The sequence below is a fragment of the Salvelinus namaycush genome, chromosome 16 (genome assembly GCF_016432855.1).
Source record: "Salvelinus namaycush isolate Seneca chromosome 16, SaNama_1.0, whole genome shotgun sequence".
NCBI lineage: Eukaryota > Metazoa > Chordata > Actinopteri > Salmoniformes > Salmonidae > Salvelinus > Salvelinus namaycush.
The window spans coordinates 16,571,344-16,597,624 of NC_052322.1; the positions used below are offsets into that span (position 1 = coordinate 16,571,344).

Sequence of the window (26,281 nt, forward strand, 5' to 3'; positions counted from 1 at the left end):
CACTGTGCTTTATCTAGCGTAACAAAATGACGTGGGTTGCATTCGAGATTACATTAAAAGCACATAGTGCAAGTGAACAATTATGTTCGAGATTCTATGCAGAACATAGGAATTGTGATACGAGTTTCTAAAACCACAGAACCTTTGCATGCTAACTTGAACATGCACTCTTTCTATGGTTGCATAAGTAGACATTTATAGTCACAGTAACCTCAATGTGACACTGGATATTTTACTCAAAAGGTTGAATAAATACTGTTATATTAGTTTGTAAGATAGCCTTAACTTTAGGCTATTTACTGTAAAAGTAATACTGTGTTTGGTCGACAACATAACCAAATATCAACATTTTAAAGGATATCTAATGCTTGGATAATTTCATCTGAGCCACTGGCTTAATCATATTCTTTAAGTTTGGTTTAGTTGGAGATGTGAATTCAACATAAAATGTGTTACTTTATCGACAAGTTAATAGGCTATTTACTGTATTACAAAAGTGATATTGAATTGTGTTTGGTTGTCAATGTTAACAAATATCAACATTTGAAGGAGATGTATATTTTGTGCTACTGACTTCTGGCTTTAATTCCCATTTGTCTACAAATTAATAATTGATATGTTGGATTCATGTCTCCATCACAACCAAAAATCTAAGTTGAAGAATAGGACTAAATCTAATCAAACTTTAAATGTACTTTCAATAAAGTTTGATTTGATTTAGTCCTATTCTTTAACTGTTTTTGGTTGAGATGGAGACGTGAATCAAACAAATGAATTCAACCTAGGCTTGAAACCCTAGGCCTATATATATTGTCTATTTTTAGTTGAACCGTGGGTTGAATTGAAACCCAACAGCTGTTTAAGACTTCACAAATGCTATATAGGCCTAAATAGTATCATTGATGATATATGACTTATAAAGTATGGTTACATTTAATTAGCTCTTTTAAATCTGCCCTTTTGACTGACTTTGAGACCATCAATTAATCTATTTAGTTATTAAGAGATCTCTCAATAATCTTTCTCAGGATAGCACATTGGTAGTAGTCACTGACAAATATCTAAGATAATTAGGGCTGGGCTTGATAACATTTTGGGATGGGAGACCAAATTAATACCTAAGATAAATCAACTCTCCAGTAGGAGGTGCTGCCCAGCCTATTGTTTTTTTTACGTTAGTGGATAAAACGTTGAAGATGTGACCTGTTTCAAAGGTACAAATTCAACATATTTTATACAAGGTTTGTCTATGTTGAAAATTGGTTACCATGATGGCATAATCCGGTGGTTGAAATTTCAACCTCAAAACAACAGTTGATTTACTTTTTTAAGATCCAATGTATTTTCCACATACTGTAGGTTCCACGTCACAATACCTTGACACGTTATGCTGAAACGTTTATTCAACCAGTTTGTCTCCAGTGGGTATTATTGAAAGTGTATATTAAAAAAAAGTGTATATCAGGGGTGGCTCACGGGTGCCCGTATCCCGCTGCTGACACCAGTGTAGAAAATGTGGGGGGGAAATAAAGTGGGGAATGACACTTCCAAACTATTGGTCTCAAGGCAAGCACAAACCACACTCCCAAATAGGCTTACGTTATTTCCATCGAGACTGCCCTCTTTAACCTAAACTTGATGTACACCTATGATAAATAGCCTAATCAAAGATCACATTTTTCACAAAAATATTGGTAGGCCTACATGACTCATGAATGTTCGTTCCCGCATTCCACATCATCTTGAGTACGTTAAACCTCGGGCATTTTACAGGAAAGGGTCACGTGTGTTTGTCTTCTACGGAATCCCCCCTGTTTCAAGTCACTTATTTATTCTCCGAGTCCAGCCCACCGCTCAGCTCGTTGTCAAGAGACTGGTACAGTCTACAGGTCTACAGTACCGTTGCTTGACTACCCAGACTCGTTGCTCTGGCCAAACGCTACGCCTTACCAACGTTTATGTAGCAAAAGACTGAGCAGCGGAAGAATTTAGTGTGAAGGCTTGTACAGCAGCCTATTTGCGGAGTGGGATTGCATAGAAGCGGAGGAGAGGAGTTGCAACAATACTTGGTTGTTTTAATACTACGACAAGGATCGAAATGATCGTTCTGCTTTTATGTATTCTGTCGGTGAGTAGCTTAGGTTACTTTTTATTATTGTGTGCTATAATGGCATACGTATTTTGCATTAAGGGAACCATATACAACACATAATATGCTACAAATTGCCTATATTGATGTTGTGTTGGGTTTCTTTTGACTTCATTTTACAATTTAAGCGTTTGTAAAAGATTGCCAAATGCGTCAGAGCTCATTCAACACTTTCACTTTCGATGTCGTTTTGAAGCAACTGCCTCTACAAAAAAAATATGTCAGTTAAAGCTACAGTGTTGGAATATTTTGTTATTTTACTAGCTCTAATGTGAAACATTTGCGCAACTGATTTATGAAATGTGGTTTTATAGGCAATAGTGGCCAATCCTCAAAAAGGGCTTACGTTTTTGAGATACCACAACCCGAGGTTTTCACGTCTCACGTCTCATGCCTCCCATTTATGAAATGGATGGTCGTGAAAGAATATTTGACAGCAAAAGTTCTTAAATTGATAGATATTATGACTAAACTCAAAACGTGCAGAATAGCTTCTTCCACCAGCCTCCTCTGCTCCAAATAAATTATGGTCCAAAATTCATTATGGCTGCCACAATATCATTAAATGGTGGTTTAATCACCTGTGTATACAGTACCTGTCAAGTTTGGACATCTACGGTTTTTCTTAATTTTTCCTATTTTCTACATTGTAGAATAACAGTGAAGACATCAAAACTATAAAATAACACAAATGGAATCATGTAGTACCCAAAAAAGTGTTAAACAAATCAAAATAGATTTTTTTTTTTTGAGATTCTTCAAAGTAGCCACCCTTTGCCTTGATGACAGCTTTGCACACTCTTGGAATTCTCTCAACCAGCTTCACCTGGAATGCTTTTCCAACAGTCTTGAAGGAGTTCCCACATATGCTGATCACTTGTTGGCTGCTTTTCCTTCACTCTGCAGTCCAACTCATCCCAAACCATCTCAATTGGGTTGAGGTCGGGTGATTGTGGAGGCCAGGTCATCTGATGCAGCACTCCATCACTCTCCGTCTGGGTCAAATAGCCCTTACACAGCCTGCAGGTGTGTTGGGTCATTGTCCTGTTGAAAAACATTTTTTTTTTTTTTTTCACCTTTATGTAACCACTCTGGTACAAGTGGGGCGCTAGCGTCCCACGTAACCAACAGCCAGTGAAATTGCAGGGCGCCAAATTCAAAACAACAGAAATCTCATAATTAACATTCCTCAAACATACAAGTATTATACACCATTTTAAAAATCAACTTCTCGTTAATCCAGCCACAGTTTATGATTTCAAAAGGCTTTACGGCGAAAGCACACCTTGCGATTATGTTAGGTCAGCACCTAGTCACAGAAAACCATTCAGCCATTTTCCAGCCAAGGAGAGGGCTCACAAAAGTCAGAAATAGCGATTTAAATTAATCACTAACCTTTGATCTACATCAGATGGCACTCATATGACTTCATGTTACACAATACATGTATGTTTTGTTCGATAAAGTTCATATTTATATCCAAAAATCTCAGTTTACATTGGCGCGTTATGTTCAGAAATGCATTGTCTCAAACAAACATCCGGGGAAAGTGCAGAGAGCCATATCAAATAACAGAAATACTTATCATAAACATTGATAAAAGATACAAGTGTTAAACATACGAATAAAGATAAACTTCTCCTTAATGCAACCGCTGTGTCAGATTTCAAAAAGGCTTTACGGCGAAAGCATACTTTGCGATTATGTTAGGTCAACGCCTAGCTACAGAAACACATACAGCCATTTTCCAGCCAAGGAGAGGGCTCACAAAAGTCAGAAATAGCATTAAAATTAATCACTTTGATCTTCATCTGGTGGCACTCCCAGGTCTCCATGTTAGACAATAAATGTTCGATAATGTCCCTCTTTATGACCAAAAACCTCCTTTTTGTTTGCGCGTTTTTTTTTAAGAACAATAAAAGTTAGTAGAAACATGCCAAACAATGTTTAAAATCAATCCTCCGGTTGTTTTTGTCATAAATAATCAATAATATTTCAACCGGACAAAAGCTTTGTCAATAGGAAAGGTGAAACAAGAAAGGCGCGTTCCCGATCAGGCGCATGGCTGATGTCTGGAAATTTCCACTGGCCTCTCATTGAAAGTGCTGTATCTCCCTCATTTTTCAGAGTAAATACCTGAAACAATGCCTAAAGACTGGCCACATGTAGAAGAAGCCATAGAGCTTGTGAACTGGGTCCTAAGTCTTTGTGTGGTGGATAGGCTTTCAATGGAAAAACGGCCTTTCAAAATAATAGTACTTCCTGGTTGGATTTTCCTCGGGTTTTTGCCTTCCATATCAGTTCTGTTATACTCACAGGCATTATTTTAACAGTTTTGGAAACTTTAGAGTGTTTTCTATCCAAATATACTAATACTAATACTAATATATGCATATCCTAGCTTCTGGGCCTGAGTAGCAGGCAGTTTAATTTGGGCACACTTTTCATCCAAAATGCCAAATGCTGCCCCCTACACTAGTGAAATTAACCAGGTAGGCTAGTTGAGAACAAGTTCTCATTTACAACTGCGACCTGGCCAAGATAAAGCAAAGCAGTGCGACACAAACAACAACAACACAGTTACACATGGAATAAACAAACAGTCAATAATAGAATAGAAAAAGTCTATGAGGTAGAAGCAAATGAGGTAGAATAATGGAGGTAAGGCAATAAATAGGCAATAGTGGCGAAATAATTACAATATATAATATGAAGCAAGGGCCAGCCAACGAGAGCATACAGGTCGCAGTGGTGGGTAGTATATGGGGCTTTGGTGATAAAATGGATGGCACTGTGATAGACTGCATCCAATTTGCTGAGTAGAGTGTTGGAGGCTATTTTGTAAATTACATCGCCAAAGTCAAGGATCGGTTGGATAGTCACTTTTACGAGGGTATGTTTGGCAGCATGAGTGAAGGATGCTTTGTTGCGAAATAGGAAGCCGATTCTAGATTTAATTTTGGATTGGAGATGCTTAACACAGTGTCCAAAGAAGGGCCAGAAGTATACAGAATGGTGTCGTCTGCGTAGAGATGGATCAGAGAATCACCAGCAGCAAGAGCGACATCATTGATGTATACAGAGAAGAGTCAGCCCGAGAATTGAACCCTGTGGCACCCCCATAGAGACTGCCAGAGGTCCGGACGACGTGCCCTCCGATTTGACACACAGAACTCTGTCTGAGAAGTAGTTGGTGAACCAGGCGAGGCAGTCATTTGAGAAACAAAGGCTGTTGAGTCTGACGATAAGAATGTGGTGATTGACATAGTCGAAAGACTTGGCCAGGTTGATGAATACAGCTGCACAGTATTGTCTCTTATCGATGGCGGTTATGATATCGTTTAGGACCTTGAGAGTGGCTGAGGTGCACCCATGACCAGCTCGGAAACCAGATTGCATAGCGGAGAAGGTACGGTGGGATTCGAAATGGTCGGTGATCTGTTTCTTAACTTGGCTTTTGAAGTCCTTAGACAGGCAAGGTAGGATAGATATAGGTCTGTAGCAGTTTGGGTCTAGAGTGTCTCCTCCTTTGAAGAGGGGGATGAACGCGGCAGCTTTCCAATCTTTGGGGATCTCAGACGATACGAAAGAGAGGTTGAACAGGCTAGTAATAGGGGTTGTAACAATTTCGGGGGATAATTTTAGAAAGAGAGGGTCCAGATTGTCTAGCCCGGCTGATATGTAGGGGTCCAAATGATAGTCCCACTAAGCGCAAACAAGATGGGATGGCGTATTGCTGCAGAATGCTGTGGTAGCCATGCTGGTTAAGTGTGTCTTGAATTCTAAATAAATCAGAGACAGTGTCAACAGCAAACCACCATCACACCTCCTCATCCATGCTTCACGGTGGGAACCACACATCCGGAGATCATCCGTTCACCTGCTTTGTGTCTCATAAAGACACGGCGGTTGGAACCAAAAATCTAAAATTTGGACTCATCAGGCCAAAAGACAGATTTCCACCGGTCTAATGTCCATTGAATATAGAGAAGGCAGCAGACTGCTTGACAACACCAAGCATTCCAAGTCACAAGTGTCTCTGATGATCAATGAGGCAACTCGGGGGGCTTCAACGAAAGGAAAGAGAACCCTGGACATCTTCTCCATAGCTCTACATCTTGCGGTATACCAACTGTGGTATAACTTGTGGCTCCAGGATTGGGCTCTTAAGTCACCTCCTTATTATTTGGAAGTAAGCTTTGAATAATTGCTAGTCCAATACTGTTGCCTGAATCCAACATGACCTTCTGCTGGCTCACTGCATTTGTGATGCCCATTGGGATGTTCCGGTGCACTCTTATGATATTTGGGTTGAGCTGGCGAATTTATAAAAAAAATAAAAAATCATGTCCATCATCCTGGCTGTCTGCCCTGGAGTTGCCTTATACAATGGCAAGAAAAATGTGAACCCTTTGGAATTACCTGGATTTCTGCATACATTGGTCATAACATTTGATCTGATCTTCATATAAGTCACAACAATAGACAAACAGTATGCTTAAACTAATTACACACAAATTATAGTATTTTTCTTGTCTATGTTGAATACATAATTTAAACATTCACAGTGTAGGTTGGAAAAAGTATGTGAACCCATAGGCTAATTACTTCTCCAAAAGCTAATTGGAGTCAGGAGTCAGCTAACCTGGAGTCCAATCAATGAGATTAGATTGGAGTTGGTTAGAGCCCTGCCCTATAAAAAACATTCACAAAATTTGAGTTTGCTTTTCTCAAGAAGTATTGCCTGATGTGAACCATACATCTAAAAAGAGATCGCAGAAAACCTAAGATTGCGAATTGTTGACATGCACGAAGCTGGAAAGGGTTACAAAGTCTCTCTGAAAGACATGACATTTACCAGACCACGGTAAAACACATTTTCGAAAATGGAGAAAGTTCAGCGCTGTTGCTACTCTACCTAGGAGTTGCCGTCCTGCAAAGATGACTGCAAGAGCAAAGCGCAGAACGCTCAATGAGGTAATGAAGAATCCTACAATGTCAGCTAAAGACTTACAGAAATCTCTAGAACATGCAAATATCTTTGTTGGCGAGTCTATGATACGTAAAACACTAAACAAGAATTGTGTTCATAAGAGGACACCACGGAAGAAGCCACTACTGTCCAAAAAAAACATTGTTGCACGTCTGAAGTTCGCAAAAGAGCACCTGGATGTTCCACAGCGCTACTGGCAAAATATTATATGGGCAGATTAAACTAAAGTTGAGTTGTTTGGAAAGAACAAAACACTATGTGTGGAGAAAAAAAGGCACAGCACACCAACAACCTTATCCCAACTGTAAAGTATGGTGGAGGGAGCATCATGGTTTGTGGCTTCTTTGCTGCCTCAGGGCCTGGACAGCTTGCTATCATCAACGGAAAAAGGCATCCCCAAATTTATAAAGACATTCTGCAGGAGAATGTAAGGCTATATGTCTGCCAATTGAAGCTCAACAGAAGATTGGTGATGCAACAGGACAACGTCCGAAAACACAGAAGTAAATCAACAACAGAAAGGCTTCAAAATAAGAAAGAACGCCTTCTGGAGTGGCCTATTCCTCTTTACGAAACTGTTTCAGTTCAGCAATATTCTTGGGATGTCTGGTGTGAACACTCTCTTCAGGTCAGGACTTCCTCAACCGATTTGCGATGCTGTGGAATGACCTCAAGAGAGCGGATAAATAAATAATAAACAGACACAGCCCTTTCACAGACTCTCCTTCACAACCAGACAACCAACATTACACTACAGGAGTATCCCCAGCATCAATCAGACTGAGAACTATAGTCAATGGGTCTCGTTGGCATGCAAGCTGCATCTGCTGAGTGCCTGCACCCAACTGTCATAGAAATGGAAACTGATGTACTACAGGTTGCTTTCCTGTAACTTGGTTATGCTACTATGTGCTTGTGTTGTGAAAAACATGAACACAGATTGATGAACTAGTTGTATTCAGCTATTCAAACACAACCGAGGCAGGGCAGTGCCACTCATAGTTTGAGTTATACCAAAAGCAGTAGCAGTGGGTGGGTAAAATCACAGGGGAAGCCAAGTCAGGGGGGGAAAATGCAATTTATTACAACCTATGTGTTGTAATAATTGCATTGTTTGCTCTATAACCTGTTAGTTCATATGACTTCACAATGTGATATACAGTGCTTTCGGAAAGTATTCAGACCCCCTGACTTTTTTCCACATTTTGTTACATTACAGCCTTATCTTAAAATGGATGAGACATTTTTGTAAATTCATATAAAACTGGAATATTACATTGACATAATATTCAGACCCTTTACTCAGTACTTTGTTGAAGCACCTTTGGCAGCGATTACAGCCTCAAGTCTTCTTTGGTATGACGCTACAAACTTGTCACACCAGTATTTGGGGAGTTTCTCTCATTCTTCTCTGCAGATTCTCTCAGGTTGGATGGGAAGCGTCGCTGCTTTGGCGTCGCTGCTTTGGCTAGGCCACTCAAGGACATTCAGAGACTTGTCCTGAATCCACTCCTGCATTGTCTTGGCTGTGTGCTTAGGGTCAATGTCCTGTTGGAAGGTGAATCTTTGCACCAGTCTGAGGTCCTTAGTTCTCTGGAGCAGGTTTTCATCAAGGATCTCTCTGTACTTTGCTCCGTTCATCTTTCCCTCGAAAAACATCCCCACAGCATGCTGTTGCCACCACCATGCTTCACTGTAGGGATGATGCCAGATTTCCTCCAGATGTGACGCTTGGCATTCAGGCTAAAAGAGTTCAATCTTGATTTCATCAGAGCAGAGAATCTTGTTTCTCATGGGTCCTTTAGATGCCTTTTGACAAACTCCAAGCGGGCTGTCGTGTGCCTTTTTACTGAGGAGTGCTTCCTTCTATCATAAAGGCCTGATTGGTGGAGTCCTTCTGGAAGGTCCTCCCATCTCCACAGAGGAACTCCGGAGCTCTGTCTAAGTGACCATCGGGTTCTTGGTTACCTCCCTGACCAAGGCCCATCACCACTGATTGCTCAGTTTGGCAGGCCGGCCAGCTATAGGAAGAGTTGGTTTCAAACTTCTTCCATTTAAGAATGATTGAGGCCACTGTGTTCATGGGGACCTTCAATGCTGCAGACATTTTTTTGGTACCCTTCCCTAGGTCGTTGCCTCGCCTCAATCCTGTCTCGGAGCTCTACGGACAATTCCTTTGACCTCATTGTTTTTTTTTCTCTAACATGCATACAGTGGGGAGAACAAGTATTTGATACACTGCCGATTTTGCAGGTTTTCCTACTTACAAAGCATGTAGAGGTCTGTAATTTTTATCATCGGTACACTTCAACTGTGAGAGACGGAATCTAAAACAAAAATCCAGAAAAATCACATTGTATGATTTTTAAGTAATTAATTTGCATTGTATTGCATGACATAAGTATTTGATCACCTACCAACCAGTAAGAATTCCAGCTCTCACAGACCTGTTAGTTTTTCTTTAAGAAGCCCTCCTGTTTTCCACTCATTACCTGTATTAACTGCACCTGTTTGAACTCGTTACCTGTATAAAATAATTGTCGTAATAGGGAAAGAAGGAAGTGTTTTAAAATGCCTAAATAAAGGTTGGCAATAGGTTTAGCTACCTAAGAATCTTCCTGCATGTTTTCAGACCAAGAAAGCTGTAGATCAGCATGCGTGTGTGTGCATTCTCACTTCTCAAACTATGCAAGTATGGATAGCTGGAGCCCAATATGGCGACCGGAGTATGGGCGAGTGGGTGTGTCGAAGGGAGTGGGTGTATGGAAAGAAAATCAGCTAATTGGGCAGATTTGTTACCACTCAAGACCACTTTGCGTGGCTGATTGGGTTGCACTATGAGTTGATAGTAGGCCACCAGTGCTCTGGTGTTGTGCCTGCCGACTTGAAGTGCTTTCTACTGGGTATCATGGTCATGTCACCGGTGGTAGCAGCATGGTCATTTTTTTCTCTCACATGGTTTCATTTAAAGTAGGATAGCAGCCTACACAAGAAATAACTAATATTGCTAACCTTGTCACCTTGATACATACAGTCTACTACTCAATGGTGAGGGCATGAACGGCAACAACACCGGGACACAGTGCCCTTCGCTCCGCTTGACAAGCACTACTGTCTGGCAACGGCGTGGGAAAACCTTGAAATCAGCCCTTGCCTTAACAGGAAGCCAGTTATATAGGCTAGCACTGGAGTAATATGATCACATTTGTGGGTTCTAGTCAAGATTCTAGCAGCCATGTTTAGCACTAACTGAAGTTTATTTAGTGCTTTATCCAGGTAGCCGGAAAGTAGAGCATTGCAGTAGTCTAACCTAGAAGTGACAAAAGCATGGATTAATTTTTCTGCATCATTTTTGGAGAGAAAGTTTCTGATTTTTGCAATGTTACGAAGATGGAAAAAAGCTGTCCTTGAAACAGTCTTGATATGTTCGTCAAAAGAGAGATCAGGGTCTAGAGTAACGCCGAGGTCCTTCACAGTTTTATTTGAGACGACTGTACAACCATCAAGATTAATTGTCAGATTCAACAGAAGATCTCTTTTTGTTTCTTGGGACCTAGAACAAGCATCTCTGTTTTGTCTGAGTTTAAAAGTAGAACATTTGCCGCCGTCCACTTCCTAATGTCTGAAACATAGGCTTCCAGGGAGGGCAATTTTGGGGCTTCACCATGTTTCATCGAAATGTACAGCTGTGTGTCATCCGCATAGCAGTGAAAGTTAACATTATGTTTCCGAATGACATCACCGAGAGGTAAAATTATATAGTGAAAACAATAGTGGTCCTAAAACGGAACTTTGAGGATCACCGAAATGTACAGTTGATTTGTCAGAGGACAAACCATCCACAGAGACAAACATATCTTTCCGAAAGAAAAGATCTAAACCAGGCCAGAACTTGTCTGTGTAGACCGATTTGAGTTTCCAATCTCTCCAAATAAATGTGGTGATCGATGGTATCAAAAGCAGCACTAAGGTCTAGGGGCACGAGGACAGATGCAGAGCCTTGGTCTGATGCCATTAAAAGGTCATTTACCACCTTCACAAGTGCAGTCTCAGTGCTATAATGGGGTCTAAAACCAGACAGAAGCGTTTGGTATTCATTGTTTGTTTTCAGGAAGTCAGTGAGTTGCTGCCCAACAGCTTTTTCTAGAATGTTGAGAGGAATGGAAGATTCGATATAGGCCGACAGTTTTTAATATTTTCTGTGTCAAGGTTTGGCTTTTTCAAGAGAGGCTTATTACTGCCACTTTTAGTGAGTTTGGTACACATCCAGTGGATAGAGAGCCGTTTATTATGTTCAACATAGGAGGGCCAATCACATGAAGCAGCTCTTTCAGTAGTTTAGTTGGAATAGGGTCCAGTATGCAGCTTGAAGGTTTAGAGGCCATGATTATTTTCATCAATGTGTCAAGAGATATAGTAGTACAAGATTTGAGTGTCTCACTTGATACTAGGTCCTGGCAGAGTTGTGCAGACTCAGGACAACTGAGCTTTGGAGGAATAAACAGATTTAAAGAAGAGTCCGTAATTTGCTTTCTAATGATCATGATCTTTTCCTCAAAGAAGTTCATGAATTTATCACTGCTGAAGTGAAAGCCATTCTCTCTTGGGGAATGCTGCTTTTAAGTTGATATTTCCACCTATTGTATCTCTGTGTTTACAGGTCTATATTTCCAAGATGCATTGAGATATCCTGATGTTGTGTATGTAGGGCAGACAACTGACTATTTGTATTCCACATTTGAGCAATTTCAGAGCTTATAATATTGGGTTACATGTAACCCCTACCCCACCCCCCTCCAGCCCGGCATTATTCTGCACTTTTTGAGTTTAGGTTGTGTGTCACAATAGCTGTCAATATAAACACTTTTGCAGTACAACATTTTTTTCACAACCAGTCCATTTCATAAATGGGAGACATTTAGAGATGTGAAAAATATGATTGTGTTTTGTTCTACCCCGGGTAGGAGTATCTCAAAAATGTGGCTGCCTTGCCACAAGCCTATTAGACTAGAGCGTGAATTTAGGTACTTTCCGCCTCTATTGTAGTGGTCGATCTTGCGACAGTTGAGGTGAGAGAATAGATCATTGTTGGGACAATTTTTTTTTCTACCTTCTGTTTACAGGTTTTGACCGTGGTTTACTCATGTGATCCAGAAACACAGTATTTGAAGAATGGGGAGTGTTGCAGTATGTGTGGGCCAGGTAAGGAAGAGAACATTCATTATTTGACATATCTGTACTCTTATCAGCCTTTTGAGTGAAACTGAGTCAATATACCCTTGTAGGATCTACACTCAATATTCATAATCCGCAAAACTATATTATCTTAACAGGCACCAAGATGTTATCCAGCCATAGCGGTTGTTTTGATCCACATTGTATGCCATGCCAAGAGGGGGAATACCAGCATGCATTCACAAACAAGAACCTCTGTAAACTGCAACCATACTGCGACCCAAGTGAGACTTTTGATGCTCTTTATGTATTTGAAGACATAGTATGTGTCCGAAATCAGATGTGTCATGCCCATAGGGGGCACAGGGGCAAGATTTGTACTGTAAAAAAAAAAAAAAAAAAAAAAATACATCTCTGTAATACTACTATCCACTTAGCAATTTTATGAAGTTGCCTTTAGTTAGCCCAGATAGGTTCCCAATCCCGCAAACTCATAACTAGCTACCAAGAAGACATTTCAGACTATCAATCAAGTTAGAATAGCTTAGCTGGCAAGGTTGGTAGACTTTAGAAAAGCAAGCATGTACTGAATAAGACTCATATTCCTTTCAATATTTTACCCAGAGCTGCAGAGAAGCATATTTAATGTATTTTTAAAAAGAACCACCAGTCAGGAAGATACAGACAGCTGAAGAGGTATGCTTAGATATGCAGAAAAATAGACCTATTTATTACATAGAATTCATGATTATGGTTCTAGATTGCAGGAAAAAGCTGTTTCAGGTGTTTGAAAAATGCCCCCCTCCGGACCACCCCCCAGCCATCCTCGCATACTTTCTGCCCCATCAGATTATTGGGGTGCATGACACCCATGTCCGAAATGACACCCTTTTCCCTATTATTGCATTAGTGCAGGCCCTGGTCAAAAGAAGTGCACTAAGGACTAGCATGCCATTTCAGATGCACGTAGGGCCTACTGTTTATCTGGCTTATCTCTTTGTAATAACACAACACTTGTATCTCCTTCCTGCCACAGATAAAAACTTTGAGCACAGTACCAATAGGAACAAGACAAGCCTCAGCCCATGCAAATGTAAGACTGGATACCACTGTTCCAGTGAAGAGTGCCTGACGTGTGTTCCACATACTAAATGCAGACCTGGAGAAGAGGTTAAATCCAAAGGTAGAAAACACTCACTTTCATCATGCTATCAGCAACGATTGAGTTCCATGCTAGTGTGCCTACTACATGTTCAAACATGGCTTTTAAGTTTCTGTTTCTATTCCGTTGTATTCTATTAAACTGCCAGAGTTAGGCTACCTAAATTGTGTAATTTTTGAACGGATACTCTAACCGGATACTGTATATTTTCTCAGGTAGCCCCATACATGACACAGTGTGTAAGGCCTGTCCTTTAAACATGTTCTCCAGTGACAGTTCTGCAGAGAGCAAGTGCAAGCTATGGACAGTGTGAGTAGTTCGATCCTTGTACCATTAAAAAATGGGATGTGTATGTTATCAAACTGTAAATGAAACCACAGCCATCATACACATAATAATGTTGGTTTGTTTAATCCCAAATTATGTTTTCAGTTGTAAGTCTGAATTCAAAACTGAAGCCGAAGGGACAGCCATCTCAGACACGATCTGTGGTAAGTACTATACAGGGTCCACACATTGAATGCAACACAAATTACACATATCACAACATTTCCATTCTACCATACTGAATTGGGGAACTATAAAATATATTCCTTTAGTGTCAGTTGACCATCACTTTCTCACAGTAACTCATTCACTTGAATTGGGCTACATAGTAGGAGGGGCCTGTTTATCCTGGTTTCAAAATCAGACAGCTTAAACCGAAAGTTGTGGTGTGGGAGTGTTTTCTCAGTATTACAGTAGCCTGTAGTAGGGCGGCCAACAGTAGCCTGTAGTAGGGCAGGTTTCAGTAGCCTGTAGTAGGGCGGCCAACAGTAGCCTGTAGAAGGGCGGCCAACAGTAGCCTGTAGTAGGGCGGCCAACAGTAGCCTGTAGAAGGGCGGCCAACAGTAGCCTGTAGAAGGGCGGCCAACAGTAGCCTGTAGTAGAGCGGCCAACAGTAGCCTGTAGTAGGGCGGCCAACAGTAGCCTGTAGTAGGGCAGGTTTCAGTAGCCTGTAGTAGGGCGGCCAACAGTAGCCTGTAGTAGAGCGGCCAACAGTAGCCTGTAGTAGGGCGGCCAACAGTAGCCTGTAGTAGGGCGGCCAACAGTAGCCTGTAGTAGGGCGGCCAACAGTAGCCTGTAGTAGGGCGGCCAACAGTAGCCTGTAGTAGGGCGGCCAACAGTAGCCTGTAGTAGAGCGGCCAACAGTAGCCTGTAGTAGGGCGGCCAACAGTAGCCTGTAGTAGGGCGGCCAACAGTAGCCTGTAGTAGGGCGGCCAACAGTAGCCTGTAGTAGGGCGGCCAACAGTAGCCTGTAGTAGGGCGGCCAACAGTAGCCTGTAGTAGGGCGGCCAACAGTAGCCTGTAGTAGAGCGGCCAACAGTAGCCTGTAGTAGAGCGGCCAACAGTAGCCTGTAGTAGGGCGGCCAACAGTAGCCTGTAGTAGGGCGGCCAACAGTAGCCTGTAGTAGGGCGGCCAACAGTAGCCTGTAGTAGGGCGGCCAACAGTAGCCTGTAGTAGGGCGGCCAACAGTAGCCTGTAGTAGGGCGGCCAACAGTAGCCTGTAGTAGAGCGGCCAACAGTAGCCTGTAGTAGAGCGGCCAACAGTAGCCTGTAGTAGAGCGGCCAACAGTAGCCTGTAGTAGAGCGGCCAACAGTAGCCTGTAGTAGAGCGGCCAACAGTAGCCTGTAGTAGGGCGGCCAACAGTAGCCTGTAGTAGGGCGGCCAACAGTAGCCTGTAGTAGGGCGGCCAACAGTAGCCTGTAGTAGGGCAGGTTTCAGTAGCCTGTAGTAGGGCGGCCAACAGTAGCCTGTAGTAGGGCGGCCAACAGTAGCCTGTAGTAGAGCGGCCAACAGTAGCCTGTAGTAGGGCGGCCAACAGTAGCCTGTAGTAGGGCGGCCAACAGTAGCCTGTAGTAGGGCGGCCAACAGTAGCCTGTAGTAGGGCGGCCAACAGTAGCCTGTAGTAGGGCGGCCAACAGTAGCCTGTAGTAGGGCGGCCAACAGTAGCCTGTAGTAGAGCGGCCAACAGTAGCCTGTAGTAGAGCGGCCAACAGTAGCCTGTAGTAGGGCGGCCAACAGTAGCCTGTAGTAGAGCGGCCAACAGTAGCCTGTAGTAGAGCGGCCAACAGTAGCCTGTAGTAGGGCGGCCAACAGTAGCCTGTAGTAGGGCGGCCAACAGTAGCCTGTAGTAGGGCGGCCAACAGTAGCCTGTAGTAGGGCGGCCAACAGTAGCCTGTAGTAGGGCGGCCAACAGTAGCCTGTAGTAGGGCGGCCAACAGTAGCCTGTAGTAGGGCGGCCAACAGTAGCCTGTAGTAGGGCGGCCAACAGTAGCCTGTAGTAGGGCGGCCAACAGTTGCCTGTAGTAGGGCGGCCAACAGTTGCCTGTAGTAGGGCGGCCAACAGTAGCCTGTAGTAGGGCAGGTTTCAGTAGCCTGTAGTAGGGCGGCCAACAGTAGCCTGTAGTAGGGCAGGTTTCAGTAGCCTGTAGTAGGGCAGCCAACAGTAGCCTGTAGTAGGGCGGCCAACAGTAGCAGGGCAAGTTTCAGTAGCCTGTAGTAGGGCGGCCAACAGTTGCCTGTAGTAGGGCGGCCAACAGTAGCCTGTAGTAGGGCAGGTTTCAGTAGCCTGTAGTAGAGCGGCCAACAGTAGCCTGTAGTAGGGCGGCCAACAGTAGCCTGTAGTAGGGCGGCCAACAGTAGCCTGTAGTAGAGCGGCCAACAGTAGCCCGTAGTAGGGCGGCCAACAGTAGCCTGTAGTAGGGCGGCCAACAGTAGCCTGTAGTAGGGCAGGTTTCAGTAGCCTGTAGTAGGGTGGCCAACAGTAGCCTGTAGTAGGGCGGCCAACAGTAGCCTGTAGTAGAGCGGCCAACAGTAGCCTGTAGTAGGGCGGCCAACAGTAGCCTGTAGTAGGGCGGCCAACAGTAGCCTGTAGTAGGGCGGCCAACAGTAGCCTGTAGTAGGGCGGCCAACAGTAGCCGGTAGTAGAGCGGCCAACAGTAGCCTGTAGTAGGGCGGCCAACAGTAGCCTGTAGTAGGGCGGCCAACAGTAGCCTGTAGTAGAGCGGCCAACAGTAGCCTGTAGTAGAGCGGCCAACAGTAGCCTGTAGTAGAGCGGCCAACAGTAGCCTGTAGTAGGGCGGCCAACAGTAGCCTGTAGTAGGGCGGCCAACAGTAGCCTGTAGTAGAGCGGCCAACAGTAGCCTGTAGTAGGGCGGCCAACAGTAGCCTGTAGTAGGGCGGCCAACAGTAGCCTGTAGTAGGGCGGCCAACAGTAGCCTGTAGAAGGGCGGCCAACAGTAGCCTGTAGTAGGGCAGGTTTCAGTAGCCTGTAGTAGGGCGGCCAACAGTTGCCTGTAGTAGGGTGGCCAACAGTAGCCTGTAGTAGGGCAGGTTTCAGTAGCCTGTAGTAGGGCGGCCAACAGTAGCCTGTAGTAGGGCAGGTTTCAGTAGCCTGTAGTAGGGCAGCCAACAGTAGCCTGTAGTAGGGCGGCCAACAGTAGCAGGGCAAGTTTCAGTAGCCTGTAGTAGGGCGGCCAACAGTTGCCTGTAGTAGGGCGGCCAACAGTAGCCTGTAGTAGGGCAGGTTTCAGTAGCCTGTAGTAGGGCGGCCAACAGTAGCCTGTAGTAGGGCGGCCAACAGTAGCCTGTAGTAGGGCAGGTTTCAGTAGCCTGTTGTAGGGCAGGTTTCAGTAGCCTGTAGTAGAGCGGCCAACAGTAGCCTGTAGTAAGGCAGGTTTCAGTAGCCTGTAGTAGGGCAGGTTTCAGTAGCCTGTAGTAGGGCGGCCAACAGTAGCCTGTAGTAGGGCAGGTTTCAGTAGCCTGTAGTAGAGCGGCCAACAGTAGCCTGTAGTAAGGCAGGTTTCAGTAGCCTGTAGTAGGGCAGGTTTCAGTAGCCTGTAGTAGGGCGGCCAACAGTAGCCTGTAGTAGGGCAGGTTTCAGTAGCCTGTAGTAGGGCGGCCAACAGTAGCCTGTAGTAGGGCAGGTTTCAGTAGCCTGTAGTAGGGCGGCCAACAGTAGCCTGTAGTAGGGCAGGTTTCAGTAGCCTGTAGTAGGGCAGGTTTCAGTAGCCTGTAGTAGGGCGGCCAACAGTAGCCTGTAGTAGGGCAGGTTTCAGTAGCCTGTAGTAGGGCGGCCAACAGTAGCCTGTAGAAGGGCGGCTAACAGTAGCCTGTAGTAGGGCAGGTTTCAGTAGCCTGTAGTAGGGCGGCTAACAGTAGCCTGTAGTAGGGAAGCTAACAGTAGCCTGTGTGGTACCTCTGTCAACACTAGTTTAAGGGACACATAGGCCGTAGGCTATGGTTGGTTAACAATAGTTGGTTGAATTGTTTGTATAAAAATGTTATTTTTTATTTACTTTACAGTGCCAGTACCCAGTTCCCATGGAACAATAATCCCAATTGTAATGGCCTTTCTAGCTGTTGTGGTTTTGGGCATTGTCCTGTTCAAATTTAGAGGTATTTAACACTAATTTATTATGTTATTTGAGTGATAACTTTACGTTGGAATCTTTGAGTAATCAAATTTTTATTTTGTTCTAGGTCAACTCGGAGAGGCCTGCAAGAAAGCAAATGTACGTTCTCTATATGCATTTTGTACCAGCCGTGACAGTATTACTGCTATTCTGTTATATTTAGACACTAATTCACATATGCATTGTGTCATTCACCGTAGGAATCCTGTATGGATTTTAATCTTAAGAGGGGAACTAAGAGGGCTACAGCAGACGGAAAAGCAGAAGAGGGAAACGCAGAAGGACCTGAAGAGGGGAGGGAACAACTTCAACCTATGATCCAATTTGTAGAGCCACCATCAACACTATACCCACCATTACCAGGTTTTCAAATACCAGAGGAGGTTGAAGCTAAAGACGTGTCAGAAAATGGACATTTGGTGGTGCAGGAGGAGGGTAAATCTCACCATGTTTCTGATACACAAAGTGTATTTTATGGATAGCTATAGATCACATGACCACCTGGCTTTACCTATTGCTTAACATGATAAACAACAGCCAGGTTGTGCATTAATTAATACAGTAGGGGTGCGTGGGTATAATCACTGGGGAAGCCAAGCCAGTAAAAAAAGGTCATATTACAACCTATGTTGTGATATTTGCATTGTTTGCTCTATACCCATTAGTTCATACACCACCATGATATACAATAAGACTGTGACAACAAAAAGACAGTTACACAGTGGTGGAATAAATTCAACTACACATGCGTTTGTTTCATCACAAAACCGAAGAGCAACATCTGACCGGTGGAGTCCACAAAGCATATTGCACATAACAAACAGTTGTATTACCTACAGCATGGTCAATAAAGTTTATGTTTTTGACAGTTACTAAACAGCTACTGATTTGGAACCACAGAATTACCTCAAGTCACCACAAAGACAACAGGAACACTGTCCCCGCTGTTCCAGCACTATTTCAACTTAAACATTTAAACATCATCATCATGCTTAGTTTAATACACTGAAAACAAACTTAAAAATACCAAAAACATTTTAGTCCAATCAATGTTGCTAAATATAATTCTGGCTGTGTGTGTGTGCGTGCGTGTGTACGCACACGCAAGTGGGAAAAAAGTTCACTCACCCTAATTGTAGACTAGTTGAAGGTCAATGCCATCTTCCTCTCTTTCATGTTGGCAAAACGTTCTATGGCTTAGTCATACAGTATGCTTTTAGTTTTTATTTTCATAGGCTACCTAGCTAAAATGCTTGCTATCCTAACTTCCTCACATGGGCAACAATGATTGATATGGTTGAATATTCTGTACGTGTAAACTGTTGTAAAAAGTATTGGTTGCTGTATTCTGTTATAGAAGATGTTCATAAGCACACTAGAGAATGGCTTTTTATTATGTCTTTCTGTTTTAATTACTCTCCTTTGCATTAAACTATCAAAAATAAATGCTACTGAGTTGTTCATAAAGACAATGCCCATTTTAAATTTGAAATGTCTGTTTTGTTGTTGTTTTTTAAATTCAAAATTAGCATTCAAAATCAAGACTATTTTTTTGGTGTCTCTTTCAATTTAAGTTACATTTATAAAGTATAGATTATAATATTGTTGGAGCACACTGTACCTGGTCTTTTATTTTACAGTACTTTTACATTTTTGGGTCAGTAGCAGGTACTCAGATTTTCCACAAGGGGGGGGTAGTGCTTCACTAGAACCTTGAGATTTCAGGATCAGTCAGGGGGTGGACTTCACCCTGTGGTGGAAAAAGTACCCAATTGTCATACTTGAGTAAAAGTAAAGATACCTTAATAGAATATGACTCAAGTAAAAGTGAAGGTTACCAATTAAAATACTACTTGAGTAAAAGTCTAAAAGTATTTGTTTTTAAATATACTTAAATAACAAAAGTAAATGTAATTGCAAAAATATACTTAAATTAAAAATATAGAGCCTTCCAAGTGGTGCAGCAGTCTACGGCAGTGCAAGAGGCGTCACTACAGACCTGGGTTCGATCCCAGGCTGTGTCGCAGCCGGCCACGACCGGGTGACCCATGAGGCGGCACACAATTGGCCTATTCCGCTCAGTGCGGCTTGGCAGGGTCGTGTTTCGGACGACGCATGGCTCTCAACCTTCGCTTCTCCCGAGTCTGTACAGGAGTTGTAGCGATGGGACAAGACTGTACCTACCAATTTGGATATCACGAAAAAGGGGTAAAAAGTACAAAAATAAATAAGTAAAAATATAGATCATTCCAAATTCCTTATATTAAGCAAACCAGAAGGCACCATTAGCCAGGGGCTCACGTCATTTTCAAACAAAACATTTGTGTTTAGTGAGTCCACCAGATCAGAGGCAGTAGGGATGACCAGGAATGTTCTCTTGATAAGTGCGTGAATTGAACCATTTTCCTGTCCTGCTAAGCGTTCGAAATCTGGGTGTCAGGGTAAATGTATGGAGTAAAAATGACATTGTTTTCTTTAGGAATATAGTGAAGTAAAAACATAAATAGTGAAGTACAGACACCCCCACTGGTGGCTCTGTCATACTTTTGTGAGAATGTCATGATCTTGGGAGGCCAGAACAGAAGGGTACTCATAAATAGACATATTAGCTTTACCTTTTAGATGCTGTAAACAAGTTAATTCTGTCACAATTCAAATGTTCCATGTAGCTTGGGTATTTTAATAATTAAAAAAGTTAACCAGCAATGTATTAGACTGTTTTAAAAGTACAGTGTGTGCTTGGATTAATCAATGCTGTACTTGTTTTAATATAGTTTGTGACAGATTGGATCCTGTTGTGTCTCCCTGTTCTGAGGGATCACACCCTATACGGTCTATGATTATGATCCTTTGGGCCACCTGTAAAACAGGGGACCAATCTACCCTCTGTGTTAGCAATGGACTGGGTGTGTGTATTTTGAGGTGGGATGAAGAATAGAAGACAGTGCATTTCAGGCTTCTTTCCTCTTAGGTGATTTCTCATTATCCCCGGATAAGTGCAGTCACAGCCCTTTACATGGAAACCTGGGTGATTGACAAGGGAGAGGTTTTTCTAGTCTTTCACCCCCCACTCATCTCCCCCTAACTGAATCTCACCCATCAGATCCTGTAGGTATGATCTCCTGTTGTCTGATTATGTCCGTTTCTCTCCTACACACACACACACAATCTCTCTCTCCATGTGGAGGTTTGGAGATGCAGAAAACTGAACTGGTTTAGGTTAGCAGGCCTGCTCCCCCTTTTGGACTCTTCAAGTTGAATTGTAGGATCAATCTGTTTCTACTCATCTGCAGTTCTACTGTGTTCCATTTTGAAATGGTATTATTCAACTCCTGTCTGAATTTGGATAACGACCCCCATGCAGTTTCTTGTTTGGGCTATGTTCCATCAAATTGTTAGTGTGACTATCACCCTGCATGGCCCAACAATGAGAGAACCAATTACTTTACTATTAATTAATTGAACTAATTTAAACTGATAAAAGGATGATTTCAGTCAGTGAACATGTGACCATGGGCCATGATTAATTTTCATCCTTGTTATTATTCAACAATATTTATCCTGCATAGATTGGGGTTTATATAAAAAATATTTAATTTGCATATCAATCAGATCTGTTAAATCTTTACAGTCAGGTATTAAGCAATATTCTTGGATAAAAATCGTAATAAACTACCAGAATAAGTTTGAAAAGCTAAATATAAAACCTTAAAAATCTGATTGTGGCCTTGCCAGACCTTGCCCCAAAAACAGTAAGAACTGGTGAATGATCAACACATGACAATTCCATTTCATATTTTGAGGGATTTTATTTTACCAAAATAAATGTTAATGATAAGACAAATGAAATTATAATGTACAGATTATTAATGCAAATACATCTACACTTATGTACACAAAACATAACTCTGTAAGAGTCTTCGGTCTTACAAGAAGCCAGACAACATATAGGCCTGCCCAGCATTTTCCATAGTAAGCGTGTAGGCTACCACATAAAAAATAAGCCTGTTCCAATCCCTGGAGTTTGGCATTTTAAAGTGCAAAATATGTAAACATGTGTTTTTGGTCATTTAAAACTGTAAACGCTTCGTTAAAGAATATCGTGAGCAGTATATCTGGGAATATACAGTCCATTCCTTGATGCCCATTCTGACCAGAATTTGCCCATTTCTGTGCTCCTGGGATGACGCACATTGTCCTGGTGGGGCTTTTTCACCGTTTCCGAGGTCGCGGTTTCTGCCAAAGACCATATTTTGGGCTTTTGACACTCAACGTTGTCCTTACATCCTAGACGAGATGGGGATGATGTGCGTTCGGTGTCACTCTTTTCGACATAATTTCCCCCATGAACACGCGTGCCGTCTCTATGGTCATCGCTTGATTGTTTCTCCAGGCGTGCATCCACCAACTCTGGCGTTGAGTTGTCCACTCTATGTCCAATATCCTCCACCTTGTCATCGACGGTTTGAGGATCTATTTCTTCTTCATCAAGCAAAGCGCTTTTCTGCAGAGAGACATCACTCTTCTCCTCGTCGCTTTCGCCCTCCTCCTCGTCAGATTTCCCCTTGAACGCCCAGCTCACCCTATTCTCCTTCTTCAGCCGTCGCCTGGCGTTGGCAAACCAAGTTGACACCTGCGTGAGGCTCATCTTGGTTACGATGGCAAGCATGATCTTCTCGCCCTTTGTAGGATATGGGTTCTTGAGATGCTCGTTCAACCAGGCCTTGAGCGCGCTGGTGCTTTCCCGGGTAGCCACCTTGGCGACTCTGCTTGGGTCATCGGTTGCGCCTGGTCGGTATTGCGGGTAGAACGGCCCTCCTCGGCCGAGAAGCGCTTCATAATACGGAGAGACAGTCTTCAGGTCGAAGGAGTTGTTCTGAAAACACAAGAGAGAGTTGCAACGTTTAAACTTCTGCATAACCGACCACACTGATTTGTCAAGTGCGTAATTACGCATTTCATTTTATTGGCGAGAAAGGCACGCATCAAGCACAGTTGTACGTTGTATCTGTTGTATTCAGATTACAAAATGTAATGAATTATCCATTAGAAGCATAGGCTATTCTCAAGTAATTTACCATGTGCGCGATGTGTCTGTAGTGTGGATAGGGGATAAAGTTGTATCCCTGTAGTCCTGAATATGCCAAAGGGACCCCAGCCATCGCAGCAAGATGAGGGGCTTGTTGCTGTTGTACCCCGGGTTGACATCCCAAAACCGGTATCTGATATCCAGGGAGCATGTTGATGTTTCTTTCAAAGAAGAAGTTGCCAAATCCAATTTGTGACGCAGGCATCCTTACGCCCTGACTATCAGATTTTGAATGACAGTATGTGCACCCTCGCGAACTTTTAATATACCCCTGTGCAGTCATGGGCGTTCCTTAGCCGCGGTGACTGACGAGTTCAAAAGACTCGCTTTCACTCGGACCAAATCCCATCAAAGGAGAACTCCGCTGTTCCTTTTAACGGTTTCTTAAAGGCGCTAAATAGCCTACGTGATACTTATCTCGAACCAAGCATTTCTATGGTGAGAGACGAATAATTAAACTTCATTTGAAATTCACAATTTTATTCTGATGCATAGGATATAGAGATCTAGCTAACTATTTCTAATAATTGACTTACTCTTTTTTGTCACAACATGATCGGTAACCTTAATAATGGAACAATTCCAAACTATTAATTTATGTGTCACCTGAAATTAGCCAAAATTCCACCTTTTATTTAACAGATTTATGAACGCCCAACAAATCGTAATCATTTCACCTTTACTTACCCCAACATTTAGGAATTCCAACAAAATTAAGTGTTTTACAGGCAAAGAATAAACACATTTTCCAAAAAAGAATGAAACTCTTTTAAAATCAAACTCAAGTTTCCCATCAAATTTGATAATAAAATTACTTGAATAAGATTAACACCAGGCAGACCTATCTTGTCTGACGATCAGACCTCTGTTGGAAAATTACTTCTGAACATATAGCTGTGAATTTAGTTAGCCAACTGAATTAGTCTAATGATGTTAATAGATTTTCAGGTTTCTTTCCATGACCATTGGCTGAAACTGTAATGTCTTTAATATATTATTATTTGGATTTATCTGAGTTTTCATCTAATATTTGTAGCTTGAATTAAGCTATTGGTTTTTGTAGGCTATACTAAATGCCCCTCAACATCTGAAACGAAAAAATGTAGGCATTATGCTGTTATTCCACAAGTCTATCTTAAACTATTAAATGAATATAAAATCGGAAAACATCTCACATATTTAGTTAGATACCAATGTACTTTATTTACTATTCCTAATTAACAAATGTAGGCTTAATCTTTGGGTGCCAATTGGTCAATGGGTTTACCTGCCTCACAACTTTTTTGTTAATTTATTGTGATTGAACCATAACAGACTGCCCTTTACATGTCGGAGAGTTTTGTTGTGGCTTCAGCATGTCGTTTCAATGGGGCTAATTAAAAGTGGTTAAGTGAAACAGGTGTTAACTAATGCATATGATAATTATGAGATAACAAATGGTGATGTGGGAAGGTCGAATGATTGTTAAAGATGCGAGAAGAAGAAGAGTTCTTATTCCACTCTGCCTTTCATGTTCTCCAAAAGGACATCAGTTGAAGGATACGTTTTTACAGAATTTGTGCGCACTATAGGTATTTCTGGTTCATTTCTAAAAGGGTGAATTGTTAAATATAAGTATTAACATGTCAGAGAATAACATTTAGCCATGTTTGCATAAAGGTGTCCAATTTTTTTTAAATATATATATATATATATATATATATATATATATATATATATAATAACGCATAGCTTACATATCGTATTATCTATTTATTTGTTAAAACAAAAATAATGGTATTGAAGTAAGATACATTTATAACAGAAGACTAGCATCTGCTATATCATCTGTTATTAACAGAATTCATGAAATGCATCATCTTGATTTAAATGTTCACGTTATGCTGAACATAATCAAAAGGCCTATTCCACAGATGGTTTGTTTCTGTCTGTGTGTGTGTGTGTGTGTGTGTGTGTGTGTGTGTGTGTGTGTGTGTGTGTGTGTGTGTGTGTGTGTGTGTGTGTGTGTGTGTGTGTGTGTGTGTGTTGTGCATTAGGTAGATGGAGAGGGATAAACAATGGGAAGAAATAGAGGGGAGAGGGGGTATTTGGGCGAGGTCCCTCAGGCCTAGAGCAAATTTGTTCAACTGGTACAATGAGTTGACTGGAGAGCAATGAGTCAGAGGCTTAACTAATGCCATCAGTATGTCTTAAAACACAAACAGCTCAGGGCAATTGCTTTTGTCTGACTTGTAGACTGTCCTTTCAATTCTTTTCCTCTTTCGCATGTCGGCTACAATGCAGGTGTTGGTCTTGTTCTGACAGGTTGCATATGTACTGTTTGCTCTCAGGATGTCCCTCGTTTGCCTAGAAGAGTGGCCAAATGGAGGAGGACTGTCCTCAGTTCCCTATGAGATTCAGTATACAAGATAAGATGAATGATAGTCTCTTGTGAGTGTTATATGGCCAGCACATGCACGATTTGGCTGGTCTTACGGTGAATGGAAAAGTTTCCTCTGTTCTCTTCGAAAACTCCCTTTTAGACAAGATTGGTAGGCCTACTTTAGTCCGTCATAGATGGATCGACTGGAAGCCTCAATGATGCCTTTCATTTCCCACTCTCATAGATACTGTATCCTATATAACTGTGCCAATTAACCGTGGGCCTCTGATTAAGTCCAGGAGAAGAACCATGAAGGACAACCTTTCTCTAGTGGAACTCTCAATTATGCTTTTAATTTCCCATTCTCATACTGTATTCGATATCTGTGCCCCACTATAGTCTAACAGTGGGCCTCTGATTGATGAGAAGATCCAGGGCCATGACAACAGCGTGAGTCCTAATGAGCTACTAACAACAATGGGCTTAGGTGTGACTTCAATTACTGGTCATCACCTGCCGCTGAGGGGACACAACAAAAGGCCTAAGTACAGCATGTCAATAGAATAGGTCACGAGAAGGTGTGAACAACACAACAAAAGCTTAAAGGGAATCTACAGAGTATTCAACACCTAGTCCTTGTTAGTTTTTTAAAACCACAACCAGATACCTGTACTTCTCCTAACAGAGAGGGAAAGTGGTAAGCAGAGAATAAATCTGGATATTTGGCATGAAGTGGGAATGGAACGCATTTCTAAAATGCTTATTTGAATATAATTTACCCAAATAAAGAACTAATCACTACTAATGTAACATAAACATAGGAGGCAAGATACACTACCTCTTTAAATCTGACTCAATGAAGCAAGTCAATGTATCAACTTGCTCATTCCCT

The 26,281-nt window shown here is 42.2% G+C and overlaps 2 protein-coding genes across 3 annotated transcripts; one reads left to right on the forward strand and one right to left on the reverse strand.

The window, feature by feature from the left end:
• Positions 1–1,844: 1,844 nt before the first annotated feature.
• cd40 (CD40 molecule, TNF receptor superfamily member 5) lies at positions 1,845–19,399 on the forward strand. Of its 2 annotated transcripts, XM_039010603.1 has the most exons (9): positions 1,845–2,128; positions 12,266–12,344; positions 12,476–12,601; positions 13,354–13,500; positions 13,695–13,788; positions 13,912–13,970; positions 17,829–17,921; positions 18,006–18,037; positions 18,139–19,399. In XM_039010603.1, the coding sequence occupies exons 1-9, from the start codon at positions 2,099–2,101 to the stop codon at positions 18,418–18,420; spliced, it is 942 nt and encodes a 313-aa protein (XP_038866531.1). In that variant the 5' UTR covers positions 1,845–2,098; the 3' UTR covers positions 18,421–19,399. The 2 variants fall into 2 exon arrangements, with proteins under 2 accessions (XP_038866531.1, XP_038866532.1); XM_039010604.1 differs by lacking the exon at positions 17,829–17,921.
• Positions 19,400–22,028: 2,629 nt separating this feature from the next.
• irx7 (iroquois homeobox 7) lies at positions 22,029–23,232 on the reverse strand. Its single transcript, XM_039010707.1, has 2 exons — positions 23,017–23,232; positions 22,029–22,814 (listed from the first exon to the last, which is right to left on the reverse strand). Exons 1-2 carry the CDS (start codon positions 23,230–23,232, stop codon positions 22,029–22,031), a joined length of 1,002 nt encoding a protein of 333 aa, XP_038866635.1.
• Between the last annotated feature and the right edge of the window lie 3,049 nt (positions 23,233–26,281).